Source organism: Tetrao urogallus (genome assembly GCF_951394365.1).
Source record: "Tetrao urogallus genome assembly, chromosome: 3".
In the NCBI taxonomy this organism is placed as follows: Eukaryota; Metazoa; Chordata; class Aves; order Galliformes; family Phasianidae; genus Tetrao; species Tetrao urogallus.
Window position 1 is genome coordinate 71,008,769 of NC_136815.1, and position 24,771 is coordinate 71,033,539.

At 40.7% G+C, this 24,771-nt stretch overlaps 1 protein-coding gene across 1 annotated transcript; it reads left to right on the forward strand.

Moving 5' to 3' along the window:
• Positions 1–9,515: 9,515 nt before the first annotated feature.
• On the forward strand, positions 9,516–16,707 carry OTULIN (OTU deubiquitinase with linear linkage specificity; the record flags this gene model as incomplete). Its single annotated transcript, XM_079533908.1, is given in 9 exon segments — positions 9,516–9,748; positions 10,853–10,893; positions 10,896–10,959; positions 10,961–10,998; positions 11,267–11,361; positions 11,983–12,126; positions 13,323–13,457; positions 14,500–14,769; positions 16,513–16,707. Coding segments are annotated over 9 exon segments (1,215 nt in total).
• Between the last annotated feature and the right edge of the window lie 8,064 nt (positions 16,708–24,771).

Genomic DNA, 24,771 nt, shown 5'->3' on the forward strand with positions numbered 1-24,771 from the left:
AACTGCTGCAGGACAAGGAACAAAAGCACGAGCTGGGCCTGCAGGAGCTAAAGCAGTTGTGTGTAGTAACTAAATGATAACATTGGAGAGCATAAAAACTGCTCTCTTCCTCTGTGTAATGGAAAACAATTTCATCCTTTTAGTCTTTCTATTTTTATGTATATATAATTTATAAACACAAACACCTGCATGCTGTATTATATAGCAAGTTTGTTTCTTGGCAGTTTCTCTGGGTTCAGTTTTGTTCAATAATCTGTAGCTATTAATGCAAAAGACTTGATACATATAATAATTTAATCTTTTCAAAGCCTATGTTGAATATTTATTTTAAAAACAAACTCACAAACTTTATTCACTGGATGAAGTAATTTTCCCTCTTTAGTTTTGATTCTGTTCCACATAGGGAAATGCTGTAATGCCTCAGCGTTGGGTATTGTCTGTTTTGCATCAGTGGTATATGCAACACTTGCACTTGTCAATAAAGTTGCCTATATTTTATTCTTGTTTTGGTACAAGCAGGCATACCAAAAAATGATGTATTTTTATAGAGAGCTTTTTAATGGTTTGTGTATTATTTATGAATAGCAATGCAAAAGCATGACATGTGGAAGTGTTACATTGATAAAATGTATGTTTTTTGTAATCTTGAGCATACTAATAGAAGGAAATTAATAAAGATAAATGAAAAAAAGATATTTTAGTGATAAATGGCACTGCTATGAGTACATGTTTACATCTGGTTTAGGTCTCTTAGGCTCCCTGCCTGGTTAGTGAAGGGCAATGGTGGAGGAGTTAATGGCAGTTAATTAGAGGAGTTTCTGCAAGGGTGTGGTTTTTCTCACTGACTGTAAAGAAGGAGAAACTTCAGAAGTTTGAAGTGATGAAGTCATGAATTCTGAGTGCTCCACACAGGATCTTAAGCAACACAGAGACAGGTTTGGAGCTGCACTGATTGTAAACAGGCTTTCTGATAATACACTTCAGCTATGTACAAAACATATTTGTGTAAAGGAACACACATACATGTATGTGTAAAATATACGTATCCATATATAGGAGTTAAAAAACAAAACATCCTGAATAAGCTGCACTAGAACAATCTAGTACTGGGGAAAAGACAGGTGCTGCAGCATCGTTTCAGAACAGTGGTTACAGACAAAGTTTGCAGCAGGAATCCAGAAACCTGAACATGTGCTAGAGAGCTCTGCTGGTGTCATTGCTCTTATCTTTCTAACCTGTGAATTTTTGACTACTGCCTTTCTGCTCTCGAACTGTGGAAGGGCTGGCTTTTTAAGCTTACTATCCTTTCTTATAATTTTATAATTTATAGAAATGAGATTTTAGTATGAAAACCCCTCAGTGCAGCGCACTGGTGTTTCAGCTCATTTTTGTATAACGTGTTGCATGTAGCTTTTGTCTTATCTAGTGATAATTGGAATAAATGAACGTGTATTATAAGTCCAAGCCCTGGAGTTGTGAAATGTTTAAGAGGCACATAAACAATAAGCTCAGGTCAGGGTGATTCAGAATCTATGTAAAGTCTGTGAAACAATTAGGTCATTAACATGAAATTTCAGGGTCAACCAAAACAAGCTTTGTTGTGTTTAATTTAAAAAAATAAAAATTAAAGTATTTCCCTAATATTTTTTTCTCCAAATGCCATTTTTAAGACTGTAGTAGCATAGAGATTGAAGAGTGATTTTGGACTTACTGCAGGAGATACATGGGAAGTGACATGTTAATGGTGATGAAGACACAGGTTGGTAGCAGTGTAAGAAGGAGGGTGTGGAAGAGAAGTGGCTGAGAGAAGTTCAGCAAATCCTTAGCTACCTCCTGTGTGTGAGCTGCCTGCTGATTAAAGGAGATGGGAAAGTTTCCCAGTGTAGTATCCAGGTCAAGCGTACTTGCAGGTCTTATCCTGCTGCCTAAACCATGACACATCAGTAAATCAAGCCTGCTATCATTTAAGCATCTCTCAGCCACCCTTTTGAAGCAGAAGACTTCTCTGCTGTGAACATTCTCCTGAGCTGTGCAAACATACAAAGACTTTATCTCCTCCACAAGGCATGTGTGCACACATAGCCATCATTTACAGTACAGCAGCAAGAATATACAGCCAAACAACAACAGCTACTGTCAAAACTTTGAATGAGACATTAATGAAACCACAAGCTCTTGTTTAAATTAGTTGTGAAAAGCTCATCTATTCAGAAGTACAGCAGATCAAATTGAGCCAAAGGCCTGTCTGCAGTGTCACCAAAGGTGTACTCAGAGTAATGTTGCTGAATGTTCCAGATTAGTTTTGATTATACTTTTATTATAGAAGGAGAAAAGTAGGAGTTTAACTTTAAATGTTGAGCATGCTCAACAAGGCAAAAGTCCTTCTCATCTGCTGTGAGCAGAAGTGCAGAAAGCAGCAGCCACAGCTATTTGGAATTGAGGTATTCCTTACAACATGTCCAACCTTTTGGCTTGCCTGGGCCACAGATAAAATATATAATATAGTTAATGTATATAACAACATTGTTAATGTGTATTAAAACGAGGAGAGAACAACACCAAAAGGACCAGTGGCATATTTGACATTGATCAAAAAAATGTGTTTGCACACATATAAGTGGATTGAAATATTATGAATGGTAGTCATTGTTTTACTCATCAATTGGCACCAGTGTAATGTGCAATACGTGTGGGTTCTGCTTCAACTGAGCGCGTTTTGGGTGCAAGAAGTAGTTGGCACTGCATCCCACTGCAGCAGCAAAATGACGTGGCCAGAAAAGGGGTGTGGACATGAGCAGGCTTTGAGGCCATTTAATCCAGGGCAAAAATTCTCCATGTGATGTCACCTGTCCTCTACGGTAGTCCTCTCCATTTTCCTAATGGAAAATGGAAATGGAGCTCTGGAGCTTTAAAATAGCATGTTGGTTCTTTGAAAGGTAGAAAACCAAATGGCATTGAGCAGTAGTCAGAAAGTTCAGCTTTTAGCAGGTTCTCATGCTGCAGAAAACTTTGTCAGAAGCCATGCTGTTTAGCAATAGTTTTGCTTTGTTTACTCCTTTTCATTCAAATATAAATAATATATATGTGTGTATATATATTACAAATATAAATACATATGTGTCTGACACCTGCTGTTAGGTGGCTCATACAGGTTGGCTTCACAGCTTTCCCTGCTGCTTTACTCTCAGGAATTAGTGGAGTAAACCATTCTACCAAGGACAATTACCCTGACCTGTATCAGGGTGACAGTGAACAAAATACATAACTCAGCTTCACAGTGGATTGATTCTGGGTCGAAACAAAGGAAGCAGCTGAAAGACTGCTCAGAAGCAAGAGCATAGGAAAAACAAGCTTAAAAAAAAAAAAGCTTCCTTTTCATACTCAATAATGTGAGAATTATACACCTTTTGTTTGAATGTGATGCAAAACTACTTAGCTGGCTTGACTAGGAAGTGTGAAAGTAGGTGTTATTAACCCAGGTGGGAGATAGGTGCAAATAAACCAAAGCTATCAGCTAGTTGCTACAGTTTGTTAAATCATCTTTTAAAAGCAAACTATTCTACTATCAAGGAAGAAATTGACTGTATCTATTTTTGAGTTTTCTTACAACTGTAGTAGCTGCTTCACTACATGTACAAGTAAAGGAAGGTACTCCAGAGAGATTAGATAAATGTAACGTAAATGCCTTTTTACAACACTGCTGGGTTATTTATCAACTAAATGCACATGGCATCTCCAGTAAAGAGATCTATACCCTCAAAAAATTTTTAAAGAATAAAGTTAAATCCGTCAGAGTCTTGGAGAAATGACAAGCTATTAAGAGGTATATAAAGGCACATGAGGCAAAATATTCAATTTTTCTTCATCAATTTTCCTGTTAGTTCTCTTGTCTCTTTCAATAATGCTAAACACCAAATGTGTCTTATTTTCCTTCCTTTCTCTTTCCAGCACTGCTAATACTGTGGAGATGGTTTGGACATAATTCAGCAACAAGAGCTCCTATTCTGTTCTCCACGCCTCTCCCCCCCCCCCCCCTCCTACCACAGTGTCCATTTTGTTTTATCAGCTGCCTTTGGTTGTCAGTGTCACTACTGACTACTTTAAAAGTGTGATTCCCTGTGTTCAGGCTGCACCTCTTCCTGCACTATTCCTCATCTGTCCTCTATGTACAAGGAAGTGGGCTGCTTTATCATATCAAGAAAAACTCCAAAAAAACTCCCTACATTAGGGATCCTCATTTTAGTTTAGTATATCTTAATTATCAGTTCATCCCAACTTTAATGAAATCAATTTTTAACTGAAAGTTTTCCATATGTATTGAGAAGATTTAAGAGCAATACCATAGTAATGACTTTATTCTGTAGCTAAGACTTAGAACCTGCTTCTTAGAGGAAGCCAGGTGTGTGCTGCCAGCTGCATTCTGCTCAGAAGTAGCTTTGTGCCATCCTTGGAGCTAGTTCTAACAGAGGGGAACATGGACTTCAGTAGCTCTGATTTTCCTTGCTGAGGAAGGATGGTGCAAGCTCTAGCCAGAAAGGGACAGCTATGTCCTGTCAGGGAGTGAAAGCCAAAACAATAGGAGCTAGCATCATCAAGTGCAAGGCTGGGGAGATGGTCAGCTGGAGAGTAGTTGTAGAACAGGTGTAGATATACCCACTGTTTCCATTAGGTATTTATAAGGGCAGCCACATCTGTGCAACTCCACATGCGTGTTCATTAGGTAGACTTAAGGACATCAGCTGAGACGGATTTATTTCAAATAATGAATCTAGTTCATTTGATTTGTGAACTGGAAAAAAGTCCATAAATAAAATTGAGCTTCCCCCCCCCCCCCCCCCCCAGAAAGAATAAAAGGGACCTATGAATTTGAGTACTATAATAAAAGCTGTATAATTTCTTGATTTTTGGTACTAACAAAGTCCTCCGGTTAAGGTTACATACTCTGAGATTTCTTTGTGATGTTTTATTTCAGTAACCCAACTTGATGCTACTTCTCCTAATCTTAATAGCACGCTATAACACAAAGCAGATTTGACTACAAAAAGGCATCCACTTGTTACCCTCTTGTTACATCCAAAATCAAGTTTGCCATCAGTACAGTTGATGAGAGTCCTTCACTGCTCCTTTGTGAGAAAGGGTCATCTGCACACTCACATTATCAAACAAATACAACAGATACAGACACATCAGATTCCCTAGGCAGAACATTACAATTCACCCCTTGACTTCATCCTGATCACCATTCCAGATGGTGGGTTTGTTTCTCACTCTTTGACTTCTACCTCCCCCATTACACCCAGGTCCTCAGGCAGATCCACAGCCTACTTTCCCAAAGAGAAGGTCACATCAGGTCAAAGAAGTCAGTGACTGTGTTATCTGCATTCTCACCTGAAACATGTGTTTAACTAATGCCACTAGCAGAAATTTCTGCTTGAAAAAAAATAGCTTGCGGTCACAGACCAGAAACTGCTGCACTGCCCACATACTTCTATTTATTACATATCCCAGCTCATAGGGTACTTCACAACTCCGTTCAGGTGGCTTCAGAAATTTGTCAGTAAACAATGATTTATTTAGTTTTACATAAACAGAAAGTCAAGTCAGTCTTAGCAGAAACAGCCACAGTAATTTACAAAAACAAAATCCTCCTTTTTTCTTCCCTACTATCTGAAGACAAGACAACCTATTTGGTTTCATCATATAATAAATACGCACATGCATTTGGCAGAATTAATGTAAGAAAATGAATACAAACTTCAATTCTGAACTTCCTTTGCAAGCTATAATGTGATGGAAACTACAGCAATGACAGCAGGATAACACAGGATAACAAAGTCTAAGCTGCAGCAAGCAAGAATAAGTCCAAACAGAGAGACCATGGACAGAGAAAAGAAGGAAGAAGGTTTAGCTTAGCTTACCTTTAAAAGGCCTCACGTATACAGGGATCTCCAACAAGATACTGTCAACTCCACTGCCGACCCTTAAATGAGGTCTGGGAAGGGGTGGATCCTGGCTCCACCTCTTACAGTCACTTAGGTACACTGCATGCAGCTGAGCTCCCCTGAGCTGGTCCTGCCTTCCCACCAGGTGCTCAATCACTGGTTCAGGCCATGACTCAGCATTTCTGCTACACAAGCACAAAGAAAATTCAAACAGTAAAAGAAACACGTATCTGATGCTAGGGGTGGAGAAGATGGAGGAAGCCAGATGTTCACATTTCTTAAATTGTTGTCTCATGAAACTGCTAGAGTTTTGCATTTAGTACCACTGGTTTTTTCATGTCTCTATTTCCCATCTTTTTTTTTTTTTAATGTAGAACTCTGTCACAGTTGAGGAAGTCAGAGTCCCAAAATATGATCTTCCATTGCTATTTCACTGCGTGCTTTGTAACCCCTTTACTATCTGAGCCTGGGGAAAACATAAAGATTATAAACACTTTGGGAAAAAGTGTGTTAAACTAGTATATTTTCTTTAGCTTGGTATCCACTAAGTTATTTTTTGCAGTTCACATGAGTTCTTGTGTTTTTTTTAATATATGTTGGGATAAACGTTCTTCCTAGTAATGACAAAGCTGAATTATTGTGCCCTGTATTTCAAAATTGTTACCGGAGACTTATATTCTTACTTTGATATTTTGGGGTTGAAAACTTAGATCTCAATCTTATTTTCAGCCAAGATGCCAAATCTTACCACTCTCATTAAAAACAAACAAACAAACAAACAACAACAACAAAAAACAGATCTCGTGTAGCATAGGAGCTACATGGCGTTCCCCTTTGAGTTATGGTAACAAAAGAGTTGGATTTATGAGTGCAATATTCTAAGCTATTCATACATAAAGACAGGAAAGTAGACAAAGCTTTTGCTTTTATTATAAATTTTGATGAGGCTTAGTTGTCTACCTACTTTGCAGATGGAGGTCTGAAAATACAATGAGTTATTTGGGAGCCCAAAGATCTTGGCCTTATACATCTAAATTTTGCTCAAGCCTCACTCTAAAAAACAATCAATCAACCAAGGAAACGAAACTTGAAGAGTAACGTAATTACTTTTGATATCGTCAACAAAAGTAAATAGCTGCTCCTTTTTTTTTTTCATAGATTCATTTATCATGCTTGATCTTAATATATATATGTATTTTCCAAATATAACATTATTAGAAGAGCATTAGCTCTTCTAACTAGCTTCAGAAATTCAACAGAATCCCGTGGAGATTCTTAGCATCTGCAATTTCAGTATTTTTGTAAATTGTAGACACGTATTTATCAGTTGTCAATAACAAAAAGCAAGATGGTATCTCTGTCCTGAAGACTTTACAAAAGATCTCTCTTCTGCTGGAAAACACAGCTTATGCACATAAGAAATTATGTATGACTCAAGCTCTAGATTAAAGTAATTATGACTAACATTCTTTTCAAATGTCAGTGCAAAATGGAAAACATTGGAGGAAGCTGTGTGCTTGGAAGAGGAATAATTCTGAAATGGCCAATCTGAAATAACATATTTTGAGACAAGCAGTTTTTCAATGAAAGGTGTTTTTCAAAGGAGATATCATGAAGAGCAAACCAGCACTGATTTAATTCAGGAAAAGAGCTGTAATACAAAAATATTAGAGTTATGTTTCCCTTTCCCCCCTCAAATATTCATGGTACTACTTTGTGTCTCAAGAATAAAAGAAAGAGAGAAAAAAAAAATGGTTACAGGGATGCCCACCAATTTATTTAACTTAAAAATGCGTAACATTGGAGATCACTTATCACTGTCATTTTGTCTTTCTTAGGGCTTACTACCTGACCTTACCTTAAAACGTTCTTTCTATACTGTTTGCTGCTCTGACTGACTTTTTAAAAGAATCCTACTTCAAACTGTTTTCCCATCAGAATATCTGAAGTTATTTTTTCCTGCCTAAGCGTTCCTTGTATTATTCAGAAAGAGTTTAATTTCCCTTATGAGGGAAAATTAACTGTTCAAAGAAGATGAATAATTTTTTGTCCTGTTTTTAGGCCTGATTTAAAGCTTAACTCCTTCCAAAATACTCACATTAAGTTCTACAAGAATATGCTTTTCTTACTCTTTATTGTTCTCTTGTTTTTAATACTATTCAGTATACATAGGTCTGAGTAACAAGTAATTTTGAAAGGTCTATAATTTGCTCTCTGTAAAGAGCATTATACCTCTGTAGAGGTATTCCTGTTTGGAGTTTAACAAAGGTACATGATTCATGGGGAGTATTATTTCTGGAGCAGAAAACTCTTGCTCATTAATGTTTTATTCCATTTCTACCAGTACCGGCAGCCTGTGACTAGCATATAACATTTGTAATTTGGCCTTCCAATACTTAAAGAGAATTTGTCAGCAGGAGGGAAATCAACTATTTACATGTATAGATAGAGAGAGGACAAAGGGGAACAATCTTAAATGAAGAGAGGAGATATTTGGATTTGATGTTAGGGAAATTTTTCAATGAGGAAGTGTTGAGGTCCCATCCCTGGAGGTGCTCAAGGACAGGTTGGATGGGGCCGGGGCAGCCTGTCCCGGTGGGTGGCAGCCCTGCCCACAGCACAGGGTTGAGACTAGGTGGGCTTTGTGGTCCCTTCCAACCCAAACTGTTCTGTGATTTCTTTTTCTCTCATCCCCTTGGTTGCAGGAAAAGACTTGCTTCGGAGCTGAAGCTGTCAGGAGTCTCGTAGGTGACTGGCTCTTTCTGATACGTGACATTGCTGTCCCACAGATGGGTTCTTCCATCCATTTTGCAGTGAGCCAGCTTCACACACATAGTTATTTAATTTTGCCCACGATGGGGTGCTAGCTTGTAGTTCCACAAAGCTAGCACACCTTTACATATCCACAGAGTGATGCTGATGTCAGTTTGCACCCACACATTAACGTTCACAAGCAAAATCACTGTCATCGTTTCCCATTGGTTCTACGTACCCAAACATGCTCCCTGCCGGTGCGCTGGGGTATTGTCATTTATTCTTCCATTCCATGTGACACCGAGCGACCGGCCCGGCCGGGATGGGAAGGAGAGGGGGAAGGAGAGCAGTTTCACTGAACACCGCGTGAGTGCAGAAAAGCCGCTGTCGCGGGACTGACACTTGCTTCATTGGGGTTTCTGGAGGATCTCGGGTTTGTAGCTGATAGCATCCCCGAGGGAAGCATGTGTGCAGCCAAAGCTGTTCTCGCACAGGCAGAGCGGGAGCTGAAGCCGTCCTGCCGAGGAGTGTTTGACAACAGCTGGGCTGCTGTGTTACCTCAGCAAGTGCTTCTAGGGCTTGTTTCTGCTTTGGGGTAATTAAAGGAACCTCTGAATGCCCAGAGGGCAGCTATTGAAATACTGTGCCTTCCTTAAAAATGTGATGTTGTTCTTCCGTGAGAGAGTCACAGAGTCACCTACTCCTGCATTCTTCAAAGCCAGGATAGCTTTCAGGAGCAGATGAGAGAACTGCACAGCCTTCCTGCGGGTGCAGCACAGACACAGAAGAAAGCAAGGATTGCAATGCAGGTGATGAAGCATGAAAAGGAAGCTGGTGTTCCTTCTAACGAGCTGGGCTCAGCAAACAGTCACTGAGCTGAAAGAGCAACCTGCAGAGGAAATGAGAGAAGAAAATCTATACAGAAGTATTGGGGGACCTGAGGGGAGAAATAGGATTAAATCACTTGTGACACATGATGATGATCCTAGAGATTGTGAAATATATTTGTCTGTGTCTGATAATCCTTCAGCAATGGAGACACCTGTGGACAGGTAAGGATTTATTTTTTTTATAGAGAAACTTTTTCTTATGGAAAGAGGTGCTTTCAATATGTATAAACTATGCTAGAAGTCACTCTTGTTGTTGGGTACCAAGTTCTTATTTTATCATAGTGTTTTCAAGGTATATATTCTTCAAAGTAGATATTCTTGAAATTCTTCACAAACCCTGATCTGTCTTAATTTCTGGTGTGAAATACGATCAGGTGTGGAACTTAAGATTTGTCCAATGCCCCAATAATTAGGGCAAGGACTTGGGATATGCTTCTCTGAAACATTTCTGCAGGCTGTATTCTCTTATGGGGAACTGTGTTTAGTATCTACCACGTTGTTTCTCTCTTTAATTCATACTTTAGTATTGTTAGAAATTGAATCTCAATCATCTGCTTGAAACTTGAGTAACTACTAAACTGTGGTTTCCTACTACTTCACTACAGATGACAGTTTCCTTGTATTAGCCTGTCATTGACTTTATATTAAACGTTTTTGGTCAAGTGCTGGACTGGGCTGCCCAGGGAGGTTGTGGGGTCACCATCCCTGGAGTTCAAGAAATGGTTAGATGTTGTACTGAGGGACACGGTTTAGTGGGAATACTGGTGGTAGATGGATGATTGGACTGGATGATCTTGGAAGTCTCTTTCAACCTTGGTGATTTTATGATTCTATGATTTTTCTTGTTCTCAAGGGAAATATATGCAAATGGGTTAGCAATGTTACTTCTTATTTCTTCTTAAGAAAGCAGATTTGGATGTAGATGAGTGTAATTTAATTACCACCTGGCTGCACAGAACCCTGCCTTGCAGTTTCCCTAACTGCTTGTCCCCTTTCAGTCATATGAGATGAGTGAGATCACTGGTTGTTGCTCAACACCAGTAGGATATAGACTTAAAGCTTTGGTGAGTAACGTGTTTTTAGTTGTGTGCACAGATACAGTATTTATGTATATATGACAGAGCATTGTGGCTTTTATCTTTCACAAATCTGTCCTTTCAAAATTACAAAGAGACTCTAGTGCTCTGTAGACCCCATACTGCTGGCAGAAGTCCAGGCAGCTTCATTACTAACATTGGTGTCATAGTGAAGCGTTTAATGAAAATGTATAAGATGGAAATCAAATCAAACAGCTGAAAAGATTAATGACAATTATTTGTACTGTTCCATAATGTGCAGTGTAGTGAGGAGGACATTTGTTGTGAAGCAGAAGAGAGAGAAGATGCTACACACTTGCAAGACAAGCTCTTCAGGTATGTTTGAACTTTGTGGTATTTCAAAAATGGTATTACAATTAATTGTATATTTTTGTTCGTTTGCCATTTTTGAAGCATGTAGTTCCTTCCCCACCAATAGCTCTGTAGCAGCTCTGTTGTTGTACACAGTCTCTTTTCGCACCAAAGTGACTTTAATGTGATAGCATGTGTTCAGAAGTGCAAGTTAAAATGTTTTTTTTCTATGCTGTTGTATGTTCTGTTTCATGTTTTTTGTCAGTGTAATTTGCAAATTCTATATTGACAGAATATAAATTAAGTGTTGCGCCTGAAATGGATATCCTGGAGTATTGTGAAAAAGAATGGAGAGGAAATACACCAGTAGCAAAAAGGATGAGAAAGGTATATTTTCTACTTTCTGACTTCACTGGGCTTTTTATTTCTGTGTTTCATAAGTGGCTTTCTACACAAAAGATCTTTAAAACAGCAAAGGTAATAGCAATATTTTTCAGTGTCGTGTCTTTGAAGTGGCTGGTAACTGCATGATAGTTTGCTCATGTTTAAATGCAAAATTTCCCCTGAGACATAAATAAGCTGCATGTGACAAGTATTGGGTAAATGGCATAAACTATTGCTAGAACTTCTTGTTGTAATCATGCTGTACTTTTAGGTGTGTTTGCGTTTTGTTTCAAACCTAAGTGTGCTGGCTACCTACATTCCAAAGATATTTCTGTTGTGTAGTCAGACAGTCACAGACAGTTACCTACTTCAGTTTCATTGGTTTCTTGTTTGTTATTTAGCAGAACTATGGAAGTTTTGTTTTTGTAAGGCAAAATTCATGACATAAAGTCATACATACTTCCAAATCATTTGATTGATCAAACCTTTCTTTGTTTTTGAGAGAGCTTTATCATTAGATGCTGATGTTCCAATTCTTTTATGATACTGGTGCCTTGAAACATCTCACTCCTTTGAAATGATTTATTAATGCTTTTGTGTTATTTGGATTTTTTATTTTCCTAGGGATATGAAGCAGTTGCACAGAAGTTTGCATCCATAAGGCAAGTACGAGGTGATAACTACTGTGCTCTCAGAGCGACTCTGTTCCAGGCACTAAGTCAAGCTACTCAGTTACCGCGCTGGATGCAGAGTGAGGATTTTACTGCGGTATGTGTCAAGTAGGTCTTCTGACAGTAGACATTGTCTCTAGCCTATTGGGTGATTTTGTGGTCTCACTTCTCTGTTACATGCTCACACATCAATATCTCTTGAATTGAGAAGCAGTAGTGTTCTGTTGCATTGTAGGTTTACAGTGATGGCTCCAGCTTGGAATTGAGTCCACATCTCTGTAGTTCCTAGTTTATAATGTGTAAATGTTCTTGTACTGACTGTAACATTGCCAGTAGAGAGAACATAGTGCTAATTCGGAGTCCTTGTAAAATGAAAACTGGTTGGTGATGGCTGACAGTACATATGCTGCTCTAGTCAAATGGTTTACTTAATATGAAGCACAAACTACTGCACAAGTTCTAATGGCAAAATGAGTTAATAACTGCACATACAATTGGTGGTGTGTCCTTCAAGAGGAATGTGAAAGCTCTTAAGTGAGCAGACATAGCTGTAGCATGGAAGCAGTAGAAAACCTGTAGCATGTGAGCGGGTCTTATACTAGAGTGTCATCTGCTGCATCAACTGATCTTCAGGTTGTATTCTTCTTTCTAAGAAACTCTGTCCCCTAGTTCAGGGAGTTCTCTGGAAAGAAAACACAGTTTTTGTGTTCTGGGCTAAGTAGTTAGTGCTTCACCAAGAAATGTGTTTGGTCTGGTGGATATGGTGTCTTTCATTGCTGCTTCTGTTGGTTCCAGGAAACTTTCAGACACAGTCACTGCTGTCTGCTGCTGGACTTTAAAAACAAGTCTTGAGTAATTTAAACTTCTTTTTCTCTTGCTTTATATCAGGGGATAGTAGTAGACCAGTGCTCTGACTGTGAGATGGCAAACCTCTGTGTCCAGAGAGGCTGTGGATGCCCCATTCCTGGATGCATTCAAGGCCAGGCTGGATGTGGCTCTGGCAGCATAGTCTGGTGGTTGGTGACCCTGCACACAGCAGGGGGTTGAAACTAGATGATCTTTGAAGTCCTTTTCAACCTAGGCCATTCTGTGATTCTATGATAGGATGATACGATTCTATGAAATATTACCCAGCCAGGTGTGTTCAGTTATGGTCATAGTATGATATGTTCAGAAAAACACAAGGAATCATGTTAAGACGATGAACAATAAAAATATAATAATAATAACGTGCAGTTCTTTCTTTCAGGATTTCTTAATTCAGCTGACTTTTCTTCCTCTGTTAACTTCCAGCTTCCTGAGAACTTGTTAAGCAAATATGACTGGATCAAGCAGTGGCAGCTAAAACAGAGACCAAGGAGAAAGACAGGAGAAATAAGTGATGAAATAAAAGAATATTTATTGCTACTAAAGAAGAAGGTTGGAAAAGTATTTGTTTGGTTTTGGTCTTTGTCAAATGGGAAAAGTGACAAATAATTTTGAGTAGGGATGCTGTCACTAGTGAAGCAAAACATTTACCTATGTATACTGCAAAATATCAAAGACAGACTGGTCTTCACCGTTTGCTTTGGCCCAATGCTGGAATTCATATATATGCACCTGTGCAGAAGATTGTTAAAGATTCTATGAAGAAATCAGTGTAATAGAGTAACATTTTTCTTCTGTTATTTTTTGTGTTTGTATGAAGAAGTGATGTATGTTACCATTAAGTCTTGTTGCTGCTTTGAACAGCTCATGGAAAGAAAAAAACCTGCAGAATAATGCTGAAGTAATTTCAAAGGAGTAGTTTTTGTTTGTTTTTGTGCCTTAACCTAGAATGAAAACAGGGCATAACAGTTTTCCAGAGAATTACACATCTACTTTGCTGTATTCCCTCTTCCCTTGCTCCTGAGAAACTGCAATCAGAGGCTACCTGTACTGCCTACCCCCAGCTACCAAAACAACATGGCCAAATAAGCACAATACAGACAGACATTCTAAATAACTGAAATATGAAGAATGTGAAGGTTGTGGATGCCCCATCCCTGGAGGTGTTCAAGGCCAGTTGGATGGGAGACTGGGCAGACTGGTCTAGTATTATTTATGGAGCTTGGGTGGCCCTGTCTGCAGCAGGAGGTTGGAGCTTGATGATCCTTGAGGTCCCTTCCAACCCAAGCCATTCTATGATTCTATGAAGGACACAGGAAACAAAGCCCGTTACCTTTCTCCTATGACAGCGTGTTTTGTCACCTTGTAACTATTTCCAGCATCCCTCTATTTTGCTTTTGTTGAGCACTAGCTAAAGCAAAATCAGACTAATCCAGCATGACCTTGGCAGCTGTGGGTATACTGTAGTGTTTCTAATAATGTCAAAGCCTTTCACAAGTTAAATTCAGAGTACCTGTGCTGAACATCTGACAATTCATGAGTTTTGCAACTCCTGCACAGTGATGGCTATTGATATGTGTTGTACATTGTTTTTGTTTAACAGTGGAAGTGTGTAAGTGACATCAAATGTTCTGCTGAGAAACAAGAAGCTTGTGATGAACTGTTTAAAAATGAAGAGGAGGAGTACAGTCTGTATGAAGCTCTGAAATTCTTGATGCTTAACACTGCCATTCAGTTATACAATGATGAGAAAAATGGAAGGAGAGTTCCCATCTTCTCGTGGCTACTGTTTGCTCGTGATACATCTAGCAACCCTTGTCAGTTAATGCATAATCACCTGAATCAAATAGGTCACAGTGGAGGCCTTGAGCAGGTAAGGAGAGATTGTTCCTACAGCACTTGGGGTTTTTTTGCTTGGAGTTCTCAGTTTCAAGGGGCTTAAGAAATCATCCAGCTTTTGTTAGTCTGTCAGAACTTAATGTAGCCTGGTCTTTCATTGGGAAAAATTATAGTAGAACTACTTGTACTAAAAATCTTCCTTATAAACACTAATTTTGTGTGGCGGATAACATTTGGGTACCATTCTTTGGAAATAAGGTATTCTTTGGATAGTAGCAATTGTCCTAGTGTTAACAGTTAAGACACTATAATAATATGATAAATTCTACCACTCAGAGAGATGAGGTGATTCTGTGTAGTACATGTACTTGCTGAATTCTGACAATGATTGTCTTGTATGTTGTAGAAACTTACATAAAAGATCCCAAACAAAACCTAGCAGGTTGAGATGAATAGTTCTAAAGACTGCAGGTAACATCAGTTTAAAAAATTGATACGGTAGTGCAGTTAAACTCAGTAGTTTAAAGACATTAAAAGCACAGAAGTCTGGAGTACTGCGTCCAGTTCTGGGCTCCCCAGTACAAAAAAGACAGGGATCTCTTGGAAAGAGTCCAGTGGAGGGCCACGAAGATGGTGAAGGGCCTGGAGCATCTCCCCTATGAGGAAAGGCTGAGTGAACTGGGTCTGTTCAGCCTTGAGAAAAGGAGACTGAGAGGGGACCTGATCCAGGTCTATAAATATCTAAGGTGTGGGGGGCAGAATGGCGAGGCCAGACTCTTTTCAGTGGTGAGTGGAGACAGGACAAGGGGAAACGGCCAGAAACTGGAGCATAGGAAGTTCCGCACAAACATGCGCAAGAACTTCTTTACAGTGAGGGTGACGGAGCACTGGAACAGGCTGCCCAGGGAGGTGGTGGAGTCTCCTTCTCTGGAGATGTTCAAGACCTGCCTGGATGCCTACCTGTGCGACCTGGTGTAGGGAACCTGCTTTGGCAGGGGGGTTGGACTCGATGATCTCAGGAGGTCCCTTCCAACCCCTACAGTTCTGTGATTCTGTGATTCTGTGATTCTCATGTTTATTGGCTAGTAACTAGCATAGATGAGACAGACTACTGTTAAATTAGATGATTTGTTGTAAAGGTGAAGCTGCAGTGTTTTTTCTTTGCAGCGACCGTTCTTCTGACAAGTTTGGTCAATAAATGATGTTACATATTTTCATACTGACTAAACTTATTTCTTTTGGTGATGCTTGCTGTAAATTGCTATTTAGAACATGCTAGTCACTGTAGTAGACAAAATGAAGAAACTGGAAAAATCTTCTCAAGTCCATTTGATATGTACAGGCTTTGTAAGGGCTTTCTGTCTGCAGCTGATTGGTTAGAAGGTCAGAGTACTCACAGAAAGAGGAAGGATCACTGCCTGAAACTGCTCTTTGTCTGGTTTGGTGACTTAATGGGATGAATGTTGATATGAAAGTACATCTTTCCTACCTGCTTGTGGCAGTAGGGAAGTGAGGCTCTCTGAACAGACCACCATTTCTTAAGGAGCAGTATCTTACTATGCCATTTCTGCAACCAAAGAGCATGGCATCTTCGAGCTATTTATGCAGCAAGTCATGGATGGTTTTAAGCATCAAGGTACTGCATGTATATACATTCACATTTTATCAGTCATGTTTTTTTATTAAAAGTAACATCCAATTGGTATTTCTATAAGAAATACCTTGTAGAAGGCACATTAAATTTTACAAGTTCTATTTCTGCTTTGTTCCAATATAGGTGGAAATGTTTCTCCTTGCTTATGCTCTGCAGTACACCATCCAGGTGTATCGACTGTATAAGTGTAGTACTGATGAATTCATCACATTTTATCCCAATGATCCTGATGAAGACTGGCCTGTGGTGTCTCTTGTAACTGAAGATGACAGACATTATAACATTCTGGTCAGAATGTGCCAAGAAACAGTGCTATAAAGGGGATTTTGAACAGACACACCTGTGCTTATGGAGGTTTCCAGTGCTATTTTGAAACAGCATGATGATGAAACAGGTGTTATTAACCTTGCAACGACTTGAAATTCTTGTTTTAGAAGTTTGCATCTGGACTAAAATATCAAACAGGTTCTGTCTCAAGCATAATTCAAAAGTTTTGCAACTGTGGCTTCTGTTACTGATGTAAAATAACAAGTGGGAACATTTTCAATCTTTTAAGAGCTTGCTCTGAAATTCAAAAACTATAGATACTATTCTTTTAAGAAGTGATGATCTTCTGTAAGATGTGAGCTGTCTTGTGCCCTCTAAAATAATGAGATACTAATGAATTCAAATTTCTAGAAAAGTGTCCTAATAGATCTTTGTCTGCCTGCACACAAGCAATTTGTGTAAATCAAGGTCTGAGTAATTTAATGTCTACCTTGTATTCAATGGTGCGAGAGAGGTACTTAAAAGTTTTCTACTGCTCTAGACCTGAGTGTCTAATTTAGAAGCCAGGCATCCGTTAAACCGAAAGTTAAGAGTTCTTCCCCTTCTGACCTCTGGAAAAGATTATGACAAAAGGCATTGGCAGTAAAGGAGTACAAATCATTTGTTAGCAAGTCACAAATTCAAAACCTGCACAAAATCAACTTCAGTTGTAGTAGCTGATATGAGATAACCACATGCACGCAAACTCCATGGCTGTTAACATTACTGTTTCTGTAACGTTAAGCTTTGCCAGTAACTGCTGTGGAGAACACAGCACAAGTAGATGACAGTAAATTTATGGTGGGACTCCTCTGCTCTTGGGGGGAGCATGTAGGCGGCTCTGTGTTTCTGCTTAGGAATATTCAAAGTTGTTTAAACAGAAAAACTAAAGGGGGCAGTGCTGGCATACCTAAACACAACCGAAGAAAGCCTTCACCTCAGTGGAAGTATGACCTAGGGATGATTCTCCAAACAAGAGTGGTGAAAATTTCCATATATTTGGAGCTGTGTAATACTGAAGGCTTTTTAAGGGCTAGGTTTAAAGAGTTAATTAATACCTATCTCCCATCCGCCCCGGTGAAAGCATACAGCAGAATTTCTTCATACGAAGGAAAACAGTGGCCCAGATGATCTTGGGACTTGCTGGGCTTTGCGTTGTTACACGTGGTAATGGTTGGTTGCCTGTGGATAGAGCTTAGAGAAGTGGAGCAGCGAGCAGGGTGGAGTATTGGGGCTTGGTGCAGCTCTGAGAAGCTGGTGCTGAAACCAGCCCCACGGTGCCTGTGGGAGCTCACCCAGAGCTGGGCTGCCTGGGGAAATGCAGGTGTGTTCAGTTCAGGAACATAATGCATGCAGATCGTCGAGTCAACACAGACAAAATCCAGGCCAAGTTTGTTTCTGCGGGACAGCAACAGCCCTACCACACAGAGAAGATGTAACTCATTTTGAACTGGGATGGTGATACAGTAAAACATCCCCATGTAGTTGTTAAGGGAGGTGGGGAGAGGGAGCTCTTGCATTGCATATCAGGTGCATAGCTCTCATCCCTAATACTCGGGTCAGTTGTGCATCCTGTTGTCATCAGGCCATGACTGGCCTTGGTTCCACCAGTATTTTAGTTGGCAGGAAAGGACTGAAAATGTTTTAAGATGGCCAAGTGTTCTTTAAGAATGCTCCCTTTTTTGGTAATGGTGGAAACCCATGGTGAGCACATTCTGGAAGCTTTCCACTAGATGAATCATTGTACTGTGGCATCGACTAATATGCTTTAAATCAGACAGACACAAAGGACACAAAGGTTATTTTCATTTACACATTTGTTGAGGAGAATCAGAATCTGAGAAATGAAGAGGAAACTTAATTAATTCCAGTGAACTAAAAGTGGAGCAGGGGCTGGTTAGCACAGCTTCTTGGAGGAATGTTTCCATTTCTGAATCGGAGCTGATGAGGTACCCTTATCCTGACGTCTCTTCAAGATGATGGGGTGCAAAAAACCAAAACAAACGACAACCAAAAACCAAGAAACCCACCAACAACCAGAACAAAAACAACAAAAACTCAACCATGAAGAGGGAGTTACAATTACACACACACACACAAAATCAGTAATCTTGTTACTTATTTTCAAATTCCTGTATCAAGATAGAAAACACAGCTGCATTTTTTTCTCCACTTGCAGAACTATATTTAGCCAGTGTCTCAAAATGAAGACAGTTATTTGCCACAAATTTAAGACAGTTCAAGGCGTGTTGGATGATGCCCTAGGCAGCCTGATCCAGTGGGTAGCAGCCCTGCAGGGAGTTGAAGCTGGGTGGGTGAAATGCTGCATAGTGATGAAAACTAGAGTGATAGTAGCAGGGGGGCAAAGTCTTTGCCTGCAGCAAATGAGGACAAGCCCAAACACAGACAGCTGTGGATACAAAAACAAAGGAGGGGGAGGGGGAAAGGAGGGGGGGGGAAGAAAAAAAAAAAAAAGAAAAAAAAAAAATGCTGCTTACCTTCAAAAGACCTCAAGTACACAGAGATCTCTAGCAAGATACCCCTGCCTCTACTACCAACCCCTAAATGAGGTCTGGGAAGGAGTGGATTCTGGCTCTACCCGTTCACTCAGGTGCATTGCATGCAGCTGAGCTCCCCTGGGTTGACCCTACCTTCCCACCAGGTGCTCAACCACCGTTTCGGGCCATGACTTAGCATTTTTCCACTACAGTGGGCTTTAAGGTTCCTTCCAACTCAAACCATTCTGTGATTGTTTTGGGGGTAGTTTACTTTCCTAACGCAAAGATGAGGCTAAACAAGGTTCAAGAATGATGTAGGTGGAGAAATAGTGAGGTTGGACTCTCAGATTGTTCAACAACAGATCAAATCACTTTTAGAATGTGTAAATCTAATAATTTCTACCCACATTTAGGGCTGTGCAGTCCATATTTTATTTTTGCTGACCTTATTGCTGAATACAAAAATGGTCCTGGCCTTCTGCACCAGACCCTTTGGTTCGATATCTGAAGTCCTAATTTGCCATAGGGACATGATTAAGGTCCCCTCAGCAATGAAAACCGGAGTGTTGACCATGACGTCTGCAGGCCATGTAGCTATTACCAGGGGGACTATTGATCTCCAACCTCCAATAATGTCCCCCAAGGTGCAAGTAGGCCACACCACTTCAGTCCCACTATTTGGATTCTAAGCAGGGAGGCCCGTTTGGCCTTTCTTTGTGAGTCAATACAAAGGCCCTAGCAGCTGCACTAAGTGAGGTATAAAGGAACGTCAGTATCCCAGTATACCCCAAAATTCTTGCTGCTGCCTTGGTGTGCATCGTAGGGACCGGGAACTCCTGAACCTTGTCTATTATTGCACTGTGTAGTACTTTGGTCTTTCCCAACCAAACTACCCAGGGATTTCACAGGAAAGCCTGGTCCTTGCACCTTTTTTGAATTTATAGTCCACCCTTTCTCTTGTAAACGAGTTAGTGAGTCTACTGCCTTTCCTAATGCCCCCAGTGAGTCAGATGTCAACATGAAATTATCAATATAATGGTACAGTTTGATGTTATTAAGATTATTCTGGTCTGCTAGGTCACGCGCCACTAAGCTATGACAATGTGTTGGTGAATGTACATACGCCTGGAAACTGAAAGGTCCACTGCCTGCCTCCTCGTGTAAATGCAAACTGACCCTGCAATTCTTCATGAATGGGAATGCTGAACAATACATTTGCCAAGTCTAGGACACGGTGGTAGGTTTGTATCTCCCTACTCAATGTGTCCATCAGGGAAGCAATATTGGATACACTACATGAATGGGCAGTGTGATCTTATTTAGTTCTCTGTAATCCACTGTCATTCTCCACATGCCGTCTGACTTCAGCCATAGATATTTTATAAAGATTGAGGTGTGCTTAGAAAAAGAAAAGAAAAATGAAAATTATTTATGACTGCCTACACTGTTCCTAAATTACAGAAATTAAATATATATATATATATATATATACATACTTCTAGCTAAAAGGAATGTGTTAACTGTAAAACACTTCTTGAGACTTAAGGATGACTTAAGACTTTTTTTTTTTTTTTTTTTTTTTTTTTTTTTTTTAATATTGAACAACATTCTGGGTTTTGCTTTTCTGCAGCAGATCTGGGTGTTTGGTTCTGGGGCAGTTGTGCAGAGCTGAGAGTATCCACTTGGGTGACAGCCTGCTCCCTGACACTTCAGTGGCGTGTCCACTTTGTAACCTTTTCTGCCTCCAGCTGGCAAAGTTAGTTTTCTGTGTCTGGGTGTAATGAACAACAAGGGAAGACTTGCATCTTGGAAGAGTGTGGTCCTTTCAGCAAGTCAGTAGGCAGGACTTAATTGCAGCTTCTGTTCTCCCACCTGAGCCTGTCTTCTGTATTTATACTGTTGGAGAGGAGAGGGGGGCAGAACTAATAAGGGCTCTCCTCTGGGACTGTTGTTGATTTACTTAGGTAGTAGAACTGGAAAGAAAGGGGAAAGGGAATCATTAAAACATCGAGGGCAAGAAAACACTTTAGGCATCTGACAGTTAATTTCCCTTGCATCGGGTAGCACTTGCACAATGGCAGGCTGTAGTCAGATTGTTTCTTGCTTTGTGTCTCAGGTTCTGGTCTTCTCCCCAGCCCAGAGAACACCCAAGTGGAGCAGCAACACTTGGCCTCCTGCATACCCTCATATACTGCCGCAGGAGGTGCTGGCTTGGTGCTTTTAATCTGTCAGGTGCTTCCATTATGTTTGCTTGATTCACTCCCCTCACCCTCACTAAGGCTTTTGTCTCATCAAATCATGCTGAAATAAATAATAAAAAAAAAAATTACCACCACCACAAAAAAAACAAAACAAAACAAAACAAAAAAAACACCACAACAAAACAACAACAACCAAAAAAAACAAAACAACAACACCTTTTTAAACTAACCGAAACACCCATTCTTTTCCAAAAAGTAGTAGGTAATGGGAAACATTATTTTAGAAAGAAAGGGCTGGTGAACTTGGAGCAATGCTTAGGACTCTTTAAAGGAAAGCTTTGACAACTTCTTAAATCAGTCAGATGGTCAGGCAGCCAAATGAAGTGTCCAGGTATTCCTAAATCCCTCAGTCACCACCATCCCATCCCATACATGCTTTATCCCAGCCAACCTGTCTGCCTTTGCAGGAAGATGGAAAATAGCAACAGAGGTCTGTGCTCATGGGAAATTCAAAGGAAAGAATGGTGCAAGATTTCTTGTGAGGAACCATGATATAAGAGCTAAGAGTGCTGTTGTGAAGGCAGCTCTCTTGTGTGGAAGGGACTATCTTGTCATCAGTGCCTTGCCACAGAAACACCAGGCTCTCTAAAGAAACACTGCATGGATGATGTGTGAATGATGGTGGTAATTGGGTGTGGCATAGCGTCGTCTGCTTTGGTTGTAAAAGGATACAGCAAGCAGGTGGAGAATGTTCTGTGTTGGTATTGTGCCTGCCTGCAATTCTGGACCCGTGCTTGAGGACCCTTGTCTGAGGTCTCTTTGTGCCTTCTGAGGAAATAACCTGGATTAAACCCGGATTCAGTTCACTGAGGGAATGGCAAGTTGTCCTTATTACCAGTGAAGGAGCAGTCAGAATGCAATGAGGAACAACCTCTCTGCAGGCAGTGAGGAGGCTCTGCTGAAAGGAGAGGAGACTTCCAAGACTGCAAGCAAAGGTGAATCAATAGTGTTATTTGCCCTCTATTCTATTTTTTACTTCTCACATGCTTACAGCCTGACTTCTTGCTTAGGGAGAGAGAAATAAAGCTTATATTGTCTGAAAAAAAGTCAGACTTGCTGCATGTGACTGCCTGTTTCTTCACTTTCTGCTGAAACCCACCATGCAGCAGTGATCCCAGGACTGGTTTTGCAGCTGGGCTCCAGCCCTCCAGCAGTGGGTGCTGCCCACCAGCCCTGCGCTGAGCAGAGAATGCAGCAGGCCTCCTCAGGGCTTGCGGCTGTGGCCATATGCCTGGGGCTGCTGAGTCCCTGCCTGAGGAAACTGAGAATGCGCTACCTTCCTTCTCCCTGTTGAGGGGAAGGAACATCAACCCAGGTTAAACCAGAAACCCCAAACCCACGAGTTCACTGTAGAGACGAGGTCAATAGAAAAGGCTCCAATACCTGTGTTCTACTGCTGCACAGAGTGCAAAAGCAACCTCTTTTTCCGTGCCCTATCCCAGCCCACCTGTTTAACGACGCGGATTTTTTCTAGCACAGCCTCCTGCCAGGCCAGTGATCTCCACAGGGATAGCTGGGCAAGGTCAGGCCGTGCCCTCTGCAAGCGGCCATGGGGAGGCTGTGCTGGGTGCCAACAGCTAATGAGTGCTTCAGGGAGTTATCTCTTGCTGATTTAAAGGGCCTAATTATATTTATGGCCATGTTCTGCATTCTTGGCCTTGGGCAGGAGCCAGCTATGAGGTGACCAGGAATGAGCAGATCCTGCTTCAGGGACAGGGACAGCTGTCAGTGGCTGAAGAGCAGTGGCAGCCACAGCGTCCCCAGCCAATGCAGGAGTCTCCGAGGGCTCTCTGGGCAAAACATGGTGGCTGCTCCCAATGACTCCATAGAACAGAACAAACCGTAAGGAGAGCTGCTGCCCAGCCTAAAGCTGAAAATAGAAAGCGACATCTGATCTGGCCTCAATAAGAGGACAACAGAGACAGCAGAGACCATGAAGCTGGCCACAGGTGTGAGCAACACCCCACAGACCTTTGTTAAGCCTTAAATACAGCATCTGCTGTCACATCAGGAGGCTACTCAGACTGCGATCCCACCTTTGGCCTCCTTGCTGCAGTGGGTGGTGCAGATTTGGTTGCTCTGGAGTGCCCAAGGGACCGAAATATTGTTCAAACACTGAACATTTTTGGTGAAGGAATGTTTTCACAGCTTTCTGAGAGTGCCTTTGGGGGCTTGCCAGATGGGTGGATGAAGGATCTTCTCATGACTTTTGAGTTTATTCATGATGAGAAGAATGCTCTACTTTAAGTAATAAGTATCTTTTTTAACAGGAATAATGAAAATTTTAGGGTTAGTGTGGAAGAAGTACTCTGAACATAGCTAGCAACTTATGAAGGCTTCACGGAAATAAAAAGTGCCTGTCCTGCATCATTTTATGGATACCTTTGGATTTCATTAGCTTCAAGTTGTCCTAGTTTCAGCTGGGAGAGACTTTATTTTCTTTATAGTGTCTGGTATGATGTTATGTTTTGGCATTAGGAGAAAAACAATGTTGATAACACACTGATGATTTAGCTGTTGCTGAGCAGTGCTGTACAGAGTCCAGGACATTTTGGTTTTCAGCTCCTCATGCTGTCCTGCCAGTGAGAGGGGCTGGGGGAGCACGAGGAGCTGTAAGGGGACAGAACCGGGACAGCTGACCCAAACTGGCGAGAGAGATGTCCCATACCAAATGGTGTGATGTAAAAAAGCTTGAAAAATGGCGGGGAGTTGGCCAGGGGAGCAGCTGCTGTGTGGGATCTGGCTGGGCACTGATCGTCAGGTGGCGAGCAATTGCGCTGTGCATACCTTGTTTTGGGTGTATGTATTTATATATACATATATATAATTATCATTACTATTATTATTTTTTTTCCCTTCATTTTCAGTTTTAGTAAATCGTTCTCAGCTCAACCCATGAGTTCTACATGGTTGTTTTTTCCCCTGACTCTCTTCCCCAAACCCTCTGGGAGGGGCAGTGAGCAAATGGCTGTGTGGTGCTGAGCTGCTGCCAGGTTAAACCACAACACAAGTCAAGATCTTACAGTTGGCAGCATCATGCTCATAATTCAAAAACAATTTGAGTGTTGGATTAATTTCTCACCAGGAGGCATATTCCGATTATTCCACATGAGAAGAGTGCTTTAGACCATGTCAGATTGCAAGAATTAATAACACGGAAGCAATCAGAATCATATGCAAACTTGTTAGAACTTTACTTAAAGTAATTAGAATATGAAAGCTGTTGGACAATATTGGAGCACAGATCTCCCCCCCTCCTAAAAGAAAGCATAGATCATTCTTTTTAACAATGCAAAAACATACATCTCTGTTAAATA